The 12560-nt window shown below is 42.1% G+C and overlaps 2 protein-coding genes across 12 annotated transcripts in view; one reads left to right on the top strand and one right to left on the bottom strand.

Annotated features, from left to right (window-relative positions):
• Nucleotides 1-12560, bottom strand: part of PPFIBP1 (PPFIA binding protein 1) — a 204749-nt gene that overhangs the window by 159640 nt on the left and 32549 nt on the right. The window lies entirely within an intron of this gene.
• LOC136324736 (zinc finger protein 16-like) lies at nucleotides 1603-4162 on the top strand. Its single transcript, XM_066258008.1, is given in 2 exon segments — nucleotides 1603-2313; nucleotides 2316-4162. Coding segments are annotated over 2 exon segments (2034 nt in total). The 5' UTR covers nucleotides 1603-1826; the 3' UTR covers nucleotides 3863-4162.

The following is a 12560-nucleotide window of genomic DNA, read 5'->3' as shown; positions in this document are numbered from 1 at the left end:
GAAGATATAAATCCTAGGTAACATCTTTAGCACTATGCCTACCACATTCATTTATATTCTGAGGTGAAAAAAATACTGAGCCAGGGATTCCAAAATGCCTGAATTTTTCAGAATATAATAATGAAGTAGCATTGCTTTCACATGAGTTATTCTGATTAAACTGGCAAATGACTCTGCTAAATATTATCATGCCATCTTTATAATCAACAACACTATAGCTCAGAAATTAATTTGCTTTAGAACACAAGAATTGAAAATGAGAGAATCAGAAATTTAACCTGTTAGTCTAAAAAAACCTATTTTCTTTTAATATATCTGAAAACATGGCACAATTATGACTTTAGGAAAAGAGTGGCTTAGTTCTAATGGGAAGAAGGAATATTGAGTTTAAGGTGGAGGGAGAGGAAACCCAACAGGAATTAGCTACTAATTGGTTCTGTAAATTAATGGTAAAAGGATAACAAAATCAAAGCCAACTACCATTTGAAGGACAATCTGAGGGTAACAAATCATGCAAATCCAATGAAACCTCAATAATTTAATTTTAAAATAGCCATATAATGGAATACTAGTCCTAATGCTAAGCAGGCTAGACATATAAGACAGGGCCTGATGGGTGGGCACATGCATGTGTACATCTTCACACACACACATTTTCACTTTTTTCTTTTATTCAACAAATATTTTAGGAGCATCTTTTATGTTCCAGACACTTGTTTAGTTGCTGAGGATAAAGCAATAAACAAAACAGAATCCCTGCCTAAAAACAGCAATTAAATAAGTAAACAAGTGAAAATATAAGAGATAGTGATAATACCATGGAGATAATAAAGCTGAGTAAGGAGACAGAGAGCTCAGAGAGGAGGGTTGCTATTTTATATTTTATATAAACTGGTCAAGGAGGTTTGCACTGATGTAGTGACATCAGGACACAGTCCTGAAGTAAATGAGTGAATGCCAGTTCTCGGGAGGAAAGTATTCCAAGCAGTACAAAGAGCAAGTGCGAATGTCCGGGGGCAGAAATGTGTATGAAGGTCTTCTAGAGCATCACAAAGGAGGCAGCTATGGCTGGAAAAAGAAAAGAAGGTGGGGAGGAGCATCAGGAAAGATCAGAGAAGTCAGTATAGTTGGGGGTGGGAGATGAGGCAGGACTGTTGTGTCATTTTATAGACTTTGGATATGATGTCCTTCTGAGAAAGAAGCCATCAGAGGGTTCTGCATACAATAAAAATGGTAATGGAGGGGTGGGGGTAAAATTGATATTAAGGGTACAAACTTGCAACAAGTAGTAAATAGCCATAGGTATCTAATGCACAGTATAATGTCTATAGACAACAATATTGTACTATAATCATCAAACGTACTAAGAAATTAAAAATAATCTCAAACACTAAAAAGAAATGATAATTATGTAATGTAATAGCGGTGCTAAACATCACTAGTCACTACAATGGCAATCATATTACAATATATAAATGTATCAAATTAACACATTGTACAACTTAAACTGACAGAATGTTTTGTCAGATATATTCAATAAAAAATGAAAATGGGGGGGCGGCCCCCGGGGACGCAGTTCGCAGGAGTGAAGCCTCCCTCCTCCCGGCCGGCCGCACTCCGTGCCCCGCGGGGGGTGCCGACCCGGTAGGCTTAGCGCAGACGCACGAGGGGTCTCGGGAGCCGCCGGCGGAGGGGCCCGGGGTTGCTGGGCCTGGGCGGGATCCGACCTGGGGGGTTGAGGGGCGCCCTCCGGAGGAAGCGCCGCGGCGACCCACCTGCCCCTGCCTCGGAGCCGGGGCCGCAGAGCGACGGAGCAGGCCCAAGTCATGCCCAGCCTCAGAACTAGCCCTGAAGAGGCAGAAATGGAATCTTCAGTCCCGGGATCACCCCCCTGGATCCCTGCAGCCCAGGCTTATGTGAGTGATGCTCCCACCGTGACCCACTCTGCATCTGCACTCGCTGGTCCACTCTGCTGCAGCTACACTGAGCTGGACACCACCCTTCCCCACCAGCTGCCAGATTGGGACACCAGGATTGAGGACAAGGAGTTTTTTCAGAAGCAAGACATTTCTGAGGATTTAGAATCACAGGCAGAAATATCAGAAAGTTGTATCAGTGATGTTTCCCTGACGGCTGAGCTTGGAGTACTCTGTGAGGACGTATTAGAAAGAGACTGGGGAGTCCCTGATGATGAGAGACAGGTGCAGTCCCTCTGCCAAGAGGAGGACTTCACACCAGTGTCAGTACCCCTTAACAGCCTCTTGGGGAAGGGAGAGCGGGACTGTGACAGTTTTGAAAGAAGCTTCAGTCTGAGCAAAACCCAGCGGCATATCCGGAAATCTCCAAGGAAGAAAGGCCACATCTGTATGTGTGTGACCAAAGCTTCGAACACAGTGTGGACCTAACTAGCCATGAGGGGCTCCACACAGCTGAAAGCAGCTTCATATGTAGTAAGTGTGGGAAAACCTTCAGAGGAAACCCGAAACTTATGCAACATCAGATCATCCACATTGGACAGAAGTCCTTCGTATGTAGTGAATGTGGAAAATCGTTCAGCCAGAACTCAGTTCTTAAGAATCATCAGAGGTCACATGTGAGTGAGCGCCACCAGTGCAGCGAGTGTGGGAGAGCCTTTCGTGTGCACGCGAACCTCGTTAGGCATCAGGTCACCCATGGTAGAGAGAAGCCATATGTATGCAGTGACTGTGGGAAAGCCTTCAGCCAGAACTCCGGACTTAAGAAGCACCAGAAGTCTCACTTGAGCGAGAAGCTCTATGAATGCAGTGAGGGTGGGAAGGCTTTTAGGCAGAGCTCAAACCTTGTCCAACATCAGAGGATTCATTCTGGGGAGAAACCATATCTGTGCAGTGACTGTGGGAAAGCCTTCAGGAGGAGCTCCAACCTCATCAAACACCACAGAATTCACACAGGCGAGAAGCCTTTCAAGTGTAATGAGTGTGGAAAAGCCTTCAGCCAGAGCTCACACCTGAGGAAGCATCAGAGGGTTCACACTGGAGAGAGACCTTACGAGTGTAATGAGTGTGTCAAGCCGTTCAGCCGGGTCTCCAACCTCATTAAGCATCACCGGGTTCACACTGGAGAGAAGCCCTATAAATGCAGTGACTGTGGGAAGGCCTTCAGTCAGAGCTCTAGCCTCATTCAGCATCGGAGGATTCACACTGGAGAGAAGCCTCACGTGTGTAATGTGTGTGGAAAAGCCTTTAGCTACAGTTCAGTGCTCAGAAAGCACCAGATAATCCACACAGGAGAGAAGCCTTACGAGTGTGGCATCTGCGGGAAGGCCTTCAGCCACAGCTCAGCCCTCATTCAGCACCAGGGTGTGCACACAGGTGACAAGCCCTACGAGTGTCGGGAATGTGGGAAGACATTCGGCCACAGCTCCAACCTTATCCTTCACCAGCGAGTTCACACCGGAGAGAAACCCTATGAATGTACTGAGTGTGGAAAAACCTTCAGCCAGAGTTCAACTCTCATTCAGCATCAGAGAATCCATAATGGATTGAAACCCCATGAGTGTAACCAGTGCGGTAAAGCCTTCAACCGAAGCTCAAACCTCATCCACCACCAGAAGGTTCACACTGGAGAGAAGCCATACACGTGTGTTGAGTGCGGTAAGGGCTCCAGCCAGAGCTCACACCTCATTCAACATCAGATCATCCACACTGGTGAGAGGCCCTACAAGTGCACCGAGTGTGGGAAGTCCTTCAGTCAGCGCTCGGTGCTTATCCAGCACCAGAGGATCCACACTGGAGTGAAGCCCTATGACTGCAGTGCGTGTGGGAAAGCCTTCAGCCAGCGCTCAAAGCTGCTTAAGCACCAGCTGACCCACAGCAGGGAGTGAAGCCCAGCGTGATCCCTCCCACTCCCCACACTCAGTGGGACCACTCCCTGCCCTCCACACCACAGCCTGCTGTTCACAAAGCCTGGGGCCTTCCTTGGGGATGTTTTTCACAGGCTCCCTCCCTCCTTCCTCCTGTCACTACACCCACCTCACATGACCTCATTACTTTTTTTTGTTTTTACCTTGTCATGAGACTGCCATATTTGTCAGGAGGGAAGAGATGCTAGAGGCTGCATATTTATGAAGAAAGTTTATTACTGTAGTTAACATGACCAGAAAAGTAAACTGACATTTGCTTTAAGAAAAAAAAAAAAAAATGAAAATGGCATTGTTTTTCATAAATAAAGAATTAAAGTTCAAAACACCATATCTAGTAATAATTACCTCTTCATGATGAGATTATTCATGAATTTTTGTTTTCCAAGTTTACCTATTTATTATTGAAAAGGTTTGGTGCATAGGATAGCAAGTTATTTTTCAGGTGCACAGAAGGGAACCTAACAGTGGTTCTAGGGAGACAGGATGGTTCCGTTTGTGGGCTCTGGATTTGGAAGGCTGGATCTGGTTACTGGCTTTGTGCCCATTCAAGTTGCCCAATGCACTTAGCTTGAAATGGAGGTAGTAATACCCACCTCAACTGGCTGTTCTGAGGTAAGTAAAGCATTTGCACGGTACTGGGCTCATAGCAAGAGTCTAAACCAGGGGTCAGGAACTTTTTTGGCTGAGAGAGCCATGAACGCCACATATTTTAAAATGTAATTCCATGAGAACCATACAACAACCCGTGTACATTCATTATCCAGTAAAAATTTGGTGTTGTCCCGGAGGACAGCTGTGATTGGCTCCAGCCACCCACAACCATGAACATGAGCAGTAGAAAATGAATGGATTGTAATACATGAGAATGTTTTATATTTTTAACGTTATCATTTTTTTTTATTAAAGATTTGTCTGTGAGCCAGATGCAGTCATCAAAGAGCCACATCTGGCTCAGAGCCATAGGTTCCCGACCCATGGTCTAAACCAGGGGTCCCCAAACTACGGCCCGCGGGCCCCATGTGGCCCCCTGAGGCCATTTATCCGGCCTCCGCCGCACTTCCGGAAGGGGCACCTCTTTCATTGGTGGTCAGTGAGAGGAGCATAGTTCCCATTGAAATACTGGTCAGTTTGTTGATTTAAATTTACTTGTTCCTTATTTTAAATATTGTATTTGTTCCCGTTTTTTTTTTTTTACTTTAAAATAAGATATGTGCAGTGTGCATAGGGATTTGTTCATAGTTTTTTTTTATAGTCCGGCCCTCCAATGGTCCAAGGGACAGTGAACTGGCCCCCTGTGTAAAAAGTCTGGGGACCCCTGGTCTAAACAGTGGGATCTGTCAGTATCATTTCCAAGCACTGATCAGGCCGGATTGCTTTAAGAAACAACTAATATGCATGAGTAATCTGTAGCATGTATTGGATGCGGACTACGTGCTAACCTGGATTTTTCCTTTGCGTACCCTCAGCAAGTCTCTTAAAGACAACACCAGTCCAACCTACTTAATTACTGTAACCCAAACGGATAGAATCTATGAGGCTCAGCAGCAAAGGACACCAAATTCAAACCAACAAAACAAATGGATTCATCTTTAATTCATTCCTGAGGGTTTGTAAACTCATTTCTCCTCAGGCAAACTGTAATGCTTTATTCCTTTCACGTTTTTCAATCAAGGTCTAAACCAGCTTATAATTCGAATTTAAAATACAGGATATTGACTGCTGTTTGAGAATAAAGGGGGGAAATCTTAAATTTTCAAAGATTAAAAAAAGCAATAATGTGTTTTACATAAGGACAAATTTCCTGTGCAAATTTTGAAAACAATCAAATGTGTAAAGTTTTCCATGTATAGTATCTACCTGTCAAAACAAATCCTCTCCATAGATGAAGAACATTAGGTGGACTTTATTTTTTGTCATTAAGGAAAGCCTAGGCCACTTGCCTTCAACATTCTAGTTTAAATGACAATTATAGAGTTTTGTTTTCTGAGGAGGAGGAGGAATAAACAACTTTATCATCTAGTCTATACGCATCCTCTCTAGAATGTCAGCTTGGCCCAATTACATTCCTTTTTCATGTAGGAAAATGGTAGGGTTTGATCCACAGTGGTGTTGTGTTATGGGCATAGAATTTTCACCATTTAATTTTTGTGTCTAGAAGAAGAGGAGCTTATAATTATTTCAGGGGGTATAACTATAATTAGGTCTTCAAATATTATAAGTACCCCAGTGATCCAATTGTAAAATAACATGGTTCTGGTACTGTGTTATTGGGTTTGGCTTTTTTCCCCTCCTTGAACCATCACATTTCTCAAACCTCAGGAAGCATGAGAAAATCTTATTGTTTAAAAAAGATTTTTTTAAATAAAGAAACTAAACAAATAAACTGTTATTAGTATTCAGCACCAATGAGAATTTCATACTACTTGATGTTTAAAATTACTGTTATGTCTGTGAGTTATGTCCAGCAAAACGGGTACCTAGCAAATTTAGGTTAACTGAGTTTAACCTTTGGTGAGGCCAGTAAGACTTTACAACAACACAACTTCCTATTTGAAGCCATACAGTACACTTTAAACATGCTCCTTTACATGTTCGATTTGCAGAAGGTGAAGCACAAACACCATGTATAGGTCTTACTCAAGTCTAAGCAGTATGTTTGTGTTTGTGTGCATACACTGTTTGTGTGAGGGGGTGGCGGGCAGGGGAGGGGTATACCTATACTGAATTTCATTTCCCCAACCACTATCAAAAATGAGTAAGAGAGTTCTTGAAGTATAGATACAGGCTACTGCATGTGACAGCTAATATAAAATACTCTGTATAATTACATATTCCTGCCTGCTGTACATGTTCCCATTCTGGGAAGGAAGGAAGGAAGGAAGGAGAAAAAATGAAAATAAGCACTCTCTGGTCTCAGTTGTCTGATCTAATTCCTGGAAGTACCCCTGTTCATTTAAAACCAGTAACAGCCTGACCAGGCAGTGGCGCAGTCGATAAAGAGTGTTGAACTGGGAGGCGGAGGACCCAGGTTCAAGACCCCGAGGTCGCCAGCTTGAGCGCGGGCTCATCTGGCCTGAGCAAAAAGCTCACCAGCTTGGACCCAAGGTTGCTGGCTTGAGCAAGGGGTTACTTGGTCTGCTGTAGCCCCCCGGTCAAGGCACATATGAGAAAGCAATCAGTGAACAACTAAGGTGTCACAACGAAAAACTGATGATTGATGCTTCTCATCTCTCTCTGGTCCTGTCTGTCTGTCCCTGTCTATTCCTCTCTCTGACTCTCTCTCTGTCCCTGTAAAAAAAAAAAAAAAAAAAGTTGGTTTTTTTTTTAAACCAGTTACAGGTTCTAAACACCAAATGATCTTGCAAAAACCTGGAAGGTCTTTAGGAAAAAGACACAGGTATGAAAAACAGAGAATGTTAACATACTAATAAAGTATTTATGAACTATAATATGCCTAATAATTTTATTTCAAAAGTCAACTTCCACTCAAACATAACCCCTGCGTTACTAAAATCCTATGGAGTATGGTAAGGTTAGGGTTAAGAAAAGAACCGGGCCCTGGCCGGTTGGCTCAGTGGTACAGCGTCGGCCTGGCGTGCAGGAGTCCCGGGTTCGATTCCTGGCCAGGGCACACAGGAGAAGCACCCATCTGCTTCTCCACCCCTCCCCCTCTCCTTCTTCTCTCTCTCTCTCTTCCTCTCCTGCAGCCAAGGCTCCATTGGAGCAAAGTTGGCCATGGGTGCTGAGGATGGCTCTGTGGCCTCTGCCTCAGGCGCTAGAATGGCTCTGGTTGCAACAGAGCAACACCCCAGATGGGCAGAGCATCGCCCACTGGTGGGCGTGCCAGGTGGATCCCGGCCGGGCGCATGCGGGAGTCTGTCTGACTGCCTCCCTGTTTCCAACTTCAGAAAAAGACAAAAAAAAAAAAAAAAGAAAAGAACCAACTCTGGGAAATAAAGGAATAGTGTGTCAAATAACATGAGAGCCCTCAAACAACTGAGAGATTCTCAGCTCCTGGGATGATCAAAAAACAAACTAAATTCGAGAATATATTTAGAACTTGTAAGAAGAAGAGAAGGTTTTTGAGAACTTGGAAATGTAAGGAGACAATTTACATTCCAGTAATTCCAGGTTTGATCCCAATAAAATCTGCATCCCTCATTTCTTATAAAACCTATTCGGGGATATTTAGCACTTACACAAAATGTAGTATGCCTACAGAGTTGAAAACTTACAATCTGACCTAACAATAAAAACAACACAAGTGAAAAAACTGCTATTCAAAAGATAGGGCTCTTATAAGTAGTAAATCTCCCCATGTAAACATCTACATCAAATATTTTAAGTACATTTTTAATTTTTCAGATTATCTTTTTTCCTTGTATAAAAGTATTGCTATTATGATATTATTCCTAAAAGTTTTCATTTGACACCAAAAAAAAGTTGAACGGAGGAAAATTGTTTTCCTTCATTAATTTAAAAATAACTCAAGCTGTAAAGGGTTTCTAATGCAGACGACCTCTCCTTTTTTCCTAAAATACATATGAATTCAGTCATAGAGGATTATCCAATAAGAAGGCTCAGTGCAATTCCAGATTTTGAAATTAAACAAAACCCAAGCCATTTGAACTAGTCAGTAAGCCCTGTCTCATAGAGGGAGGTGTGTGTGTGTGCACGCGTGTGTGTGCATGTGCACGCACGCATGTGTGTGTGCGCATGTGTGTGCGTGTGCACGCGCACGTGTGTGTGTGTGTGTGTGTGTGTGTGTGTGTGTGTGTGTGTGTTTGGGAGGGGCAAGGGGTTCAGGGGAGACCTAAAGACTGTCAGAGATTTTAAGACACTTGATCCCTCCCACTCTCACTCCCATTTCCTCCAAATATATATGCTGGAGCAAGTGTAATAAAATCACTCTTCTTAGAAATGCAGGCCAACATAGATTAATTTCTTAGCCTCCAACAATCCAATGATTCCAAGATGTAACCAGTTTGAAATCTGAAGCAGAGAGGTTAGATGATTTATTAGTAATTCTGTGAGTCATTGTTCCAACTTGCTCTCTCCTGGTCAAGGCTGGACGTTAGTGCTAAACTAGCCTACAAGTCCCCTTGTGCACAGCCTCTTTGCATCATAACACTATGATCTAAGTAAGCTATTCATAATTTTATGTAAAATGGTGCCCAACATGCTTAAAAGAACAAATATACTAAAACAAATATCCCTAAAACAAGACAAATTAGAACGCCAACAACAAAGCACAATGGAAGTTTCCTGTTCCCTCAATAAAGGACAATGCTGATATAGATGGCATTCAGTTCTTGGGAGAAAGAAACAATACACGAGACTCCATTTTTAATTTCTAACTACTGTAAATGTAACCTAGCAAATCCTTCACAAAATCTGTATGACTAGTAATGCAAGCTAAGCCCCCCAACAACCAGCCTTCTATCAATTTTCTGAGCATTACCAAGATACCTTTCTCTTTGGTGATATCCCAAAGTTTTTCACATTATGACAACAACTGTTATCACTGGCAAAGAATGGAAACATTTGTTAAAGATTAAGTCTCATACAACTTTTTATGTCTTTCAATATTCATGTGTTTCACAAAAATACAGAAATAAAGTTAATGCTCTTTGTTACTTCCAGGTGGCCATAGAAATAGCTGTATTAGCCATCTATATATCAGAGACCTTACAGTTAGGCATGCGAGGAATCAGAACCCTTCCATTTCTCCAGCAGATCTTGGAACTAGCATATCAACCACAAGATGACTCAAAACCAGCATATTATTATGCCAAAAAATATTTTACTCCTAAAGTAAGAGATGTATTCAGGAAGCAGTTTTATTCAGTGAGCTAACTGCTAATTTCAAAATATTCTGTATTCATTACTTATAATTCAACTTAAATTTCACAATCTAAGTTCTAAACACTGAATGGAAGTTTAATGTTGACAAGTAACTGGGTTTTTTCCCCTAGTGCACAGCCTCTTTGCATCATAACACTATGATCTAAGTAAGCTATTCATAATTTTATGTAAAACGGTGCCCAACATTCTTAAAAGAACGAATATGTAATATTTGCCAATAGGATCAGGACAATTAACACAAAACAGGAATATTTTTCCCCCAACCAGACAACTTCTAAAAAGGATCTGAGTTCATGAAAATACAAGGTTGCTACCAGGTCAACAACTTTAATGCCTTAATTCCATCTTTGCAGCGCTGTATCCTTGCCAAGGGATTGTTACTCCTTACAGAAAGAGGGAAGATTTGGGTTAAAATATCCTTTTTTCCCCTTCAATCCTGATTTATGATTTCCTCCAAAGAAAAGCACAATTTCTGCCAAGACGAGGAAAGCAAGGCTTAGCTTTCACATCAGGAAAGAAAAATAGCACTCCTTTTTGCATATAATAATCACTGTTATTCAGCCCACTCAAGTAAAACACAAAACTAAAGAAAGAAGGACTCTATACTCCTAACAGGCTCTGCAGTACAGAAGAAACAAGAAAAGCCACATTTAGAGAAATTTCCAGTTTTCTCAGTTCTCATCAGAAATAGCAGTTATTATATTTCCTATGACCTGTCTCACAGGGAAGAGATGCCTTTCTTCCACCATTCTGTCTCTCTGAATAAAATACACTTTGAAAATAAGCAAGAGGAGCTGACTCTTTTACAAAAACCACAGAACCTTATTGTTGAAAGGACCCAAGCCAGCTTTAAATTCAAGTGCTCTCTCAAAGCCTGAATATTTTCTGACACATCACAATGAACTCTGCCACCTCCGCTAGATGGCTAGACTCATCGGGTAACTGGAAGGGCCTGTCCCACCCTGGTGTCATCACCAGCTGAGGACTGTCTTCATGGACCAAACAATACAAGCCTATTCCCACCTCCACTTGGTAACCAGATGAAAGTTTCCTAATAGCCGTTTCTGTCTCCCTTTAACTCCATAGGACATCAAGCTCCAGTGCTTCAAACCACTTCTAATAAGACACAATTTCCTGACCTCTGGTCACACTATTTCCACACCCCCACACTGGAAACCTTCCAGACTGTCAGCATCAGATGCGGCGTATAGAGTGCAGCACAAGAACCTCTCACACGGACGGAGCACAAAGGGGCTGTTATCTCCAGGAAATGGGACCCTAGCTTGCATTAAATCTGCTACACATGGTTTAGGTTAACTTTCCTTAACTTTTTCATGACCAGAGCATCACATTTCTGCTCAACTACAACGCCCAGGAAGCTTCAGTCAAACCAAGTCATCTCCATTGTTAGTTGACATTAAAAAAAAAAAAAAAAAGTAAATTCACAACATAACAAACAGCCCTGTTATTTAAAGCATTACCAGTTTCACTTTCCCACATCATCCTGTACGGATTATTTTCTGAATGTTGACTGTCATCAGTTATCTCCCCCAGCCTGTTTCAAACACAAGTCCCAGTCACTGATAAAAATGCTGAATAGGAACCCAGCAGTGAGTACTTCTAAATTCCAAAACATTTCCTCCCGGTGCACATCTTTTTTTAACCAAAGAAAATACAAATTTTCATAAAACAATCATGTTAAATAGAACAGCTTCACTATGCTGAGAAATCTGGTGAATAACAACATATAAGGAAGGAACAATCTATCAAAAACAGTTCTTTCAGCCTGAGTGTGCTCTCTCTACCAGCACTGGTGTCTCTGCTGTTATCTGGCTTACACCCAGATATGTGCATTATTTCTGGGATTTTTAAGGAGTCTTAACAGGAGTGCCAGCTAAAGTCTACATACAAGTTGCTGGTTTTAATTCATCTACCATAACATACACCTAAGCACTCAATGTTAACCAGATGGGTACTGTTTAAGCAGCACTTGGTATCAAATTAAATTTTGTTGAAGTATTGCCATTCCCAAAAGACACCTTTTTCTTCCCTGCTCAATTTTGTGACGTGTTTATCCAATGCACTTAGTAAAAGTTGCTGCTTGTAATGTGCCTATATACAAAGGAATACTACTCAGCCATAAGAAGAGAGGAAATACTGCCATTGGCGCCAACACAGATGCATCTTGAGAATATCATGCTAAGCAAAATAAGTCAGATGGAAGAAGTCAAGAACCGTATGATTTCACTCGTATGTGGGATATAAAACTGAAAGCAAAAAAACAAACAAAACCTCAGACACAGACAACAGTATGGCAGTTACCAGAGGGAAAGGAGGGAGGGAGGTAGAAGGGAAAGGAGTCAAATACATGGTGATAAAAGGAGACTTGACTCTGGGTGGTATACACACAATGCAATATACAGATGTATATTATAGAATTGTATACTCAGCCTGACCAGGCATTGGCACAGTGGACAGAACATCAGACTGAGATGCAGAGGACCCAGGTTCGAAACCCCGAGGTCGCCGGCTTGAGCACAGGGTCATCCAGCTTGAGCGTGAGATCATAGAAACGTCTTCATGGTCGCTAGCTTGAGCAAAGGATCACTCGCTCTGCTGTAGCCTCCCCCCCATCAAGGCACATATGAGAAAGCAATCAACGAACAACTAAGATGCCACAAAGAAGAACTGATACTTCTCATCTCTCTTCCTGTCTGTACCTATCTGTCCCTTGCTCTCTCTCTGTTTCTGTCACACAAAAAAATTGTATACTTAAAACCTATATAATTTTATT

This window comes from Saccopteryx bilineata, chromosome 2, assembly GCF_036850765.1.
Source record: "Saccopteryx bilineata isolate mSacBil1 chromosome 2, mSacBil1_pri_phased_curated, whole genome shotgun sequence".
In the NCBI taxonomy this organism is placed as follows: domain Eukaryota; kingdom Metazoa; phylum Chordata; class Mammalia; order Chiroptera; family Emballonuridae; genus Saccopteryx; species Saccopteryx bilineata.
The sequence above is the reverse complement of the archived record's forward strand: the minus strand, read 5'-3'. Positions and strand labels throughout refer to the sequence as shown.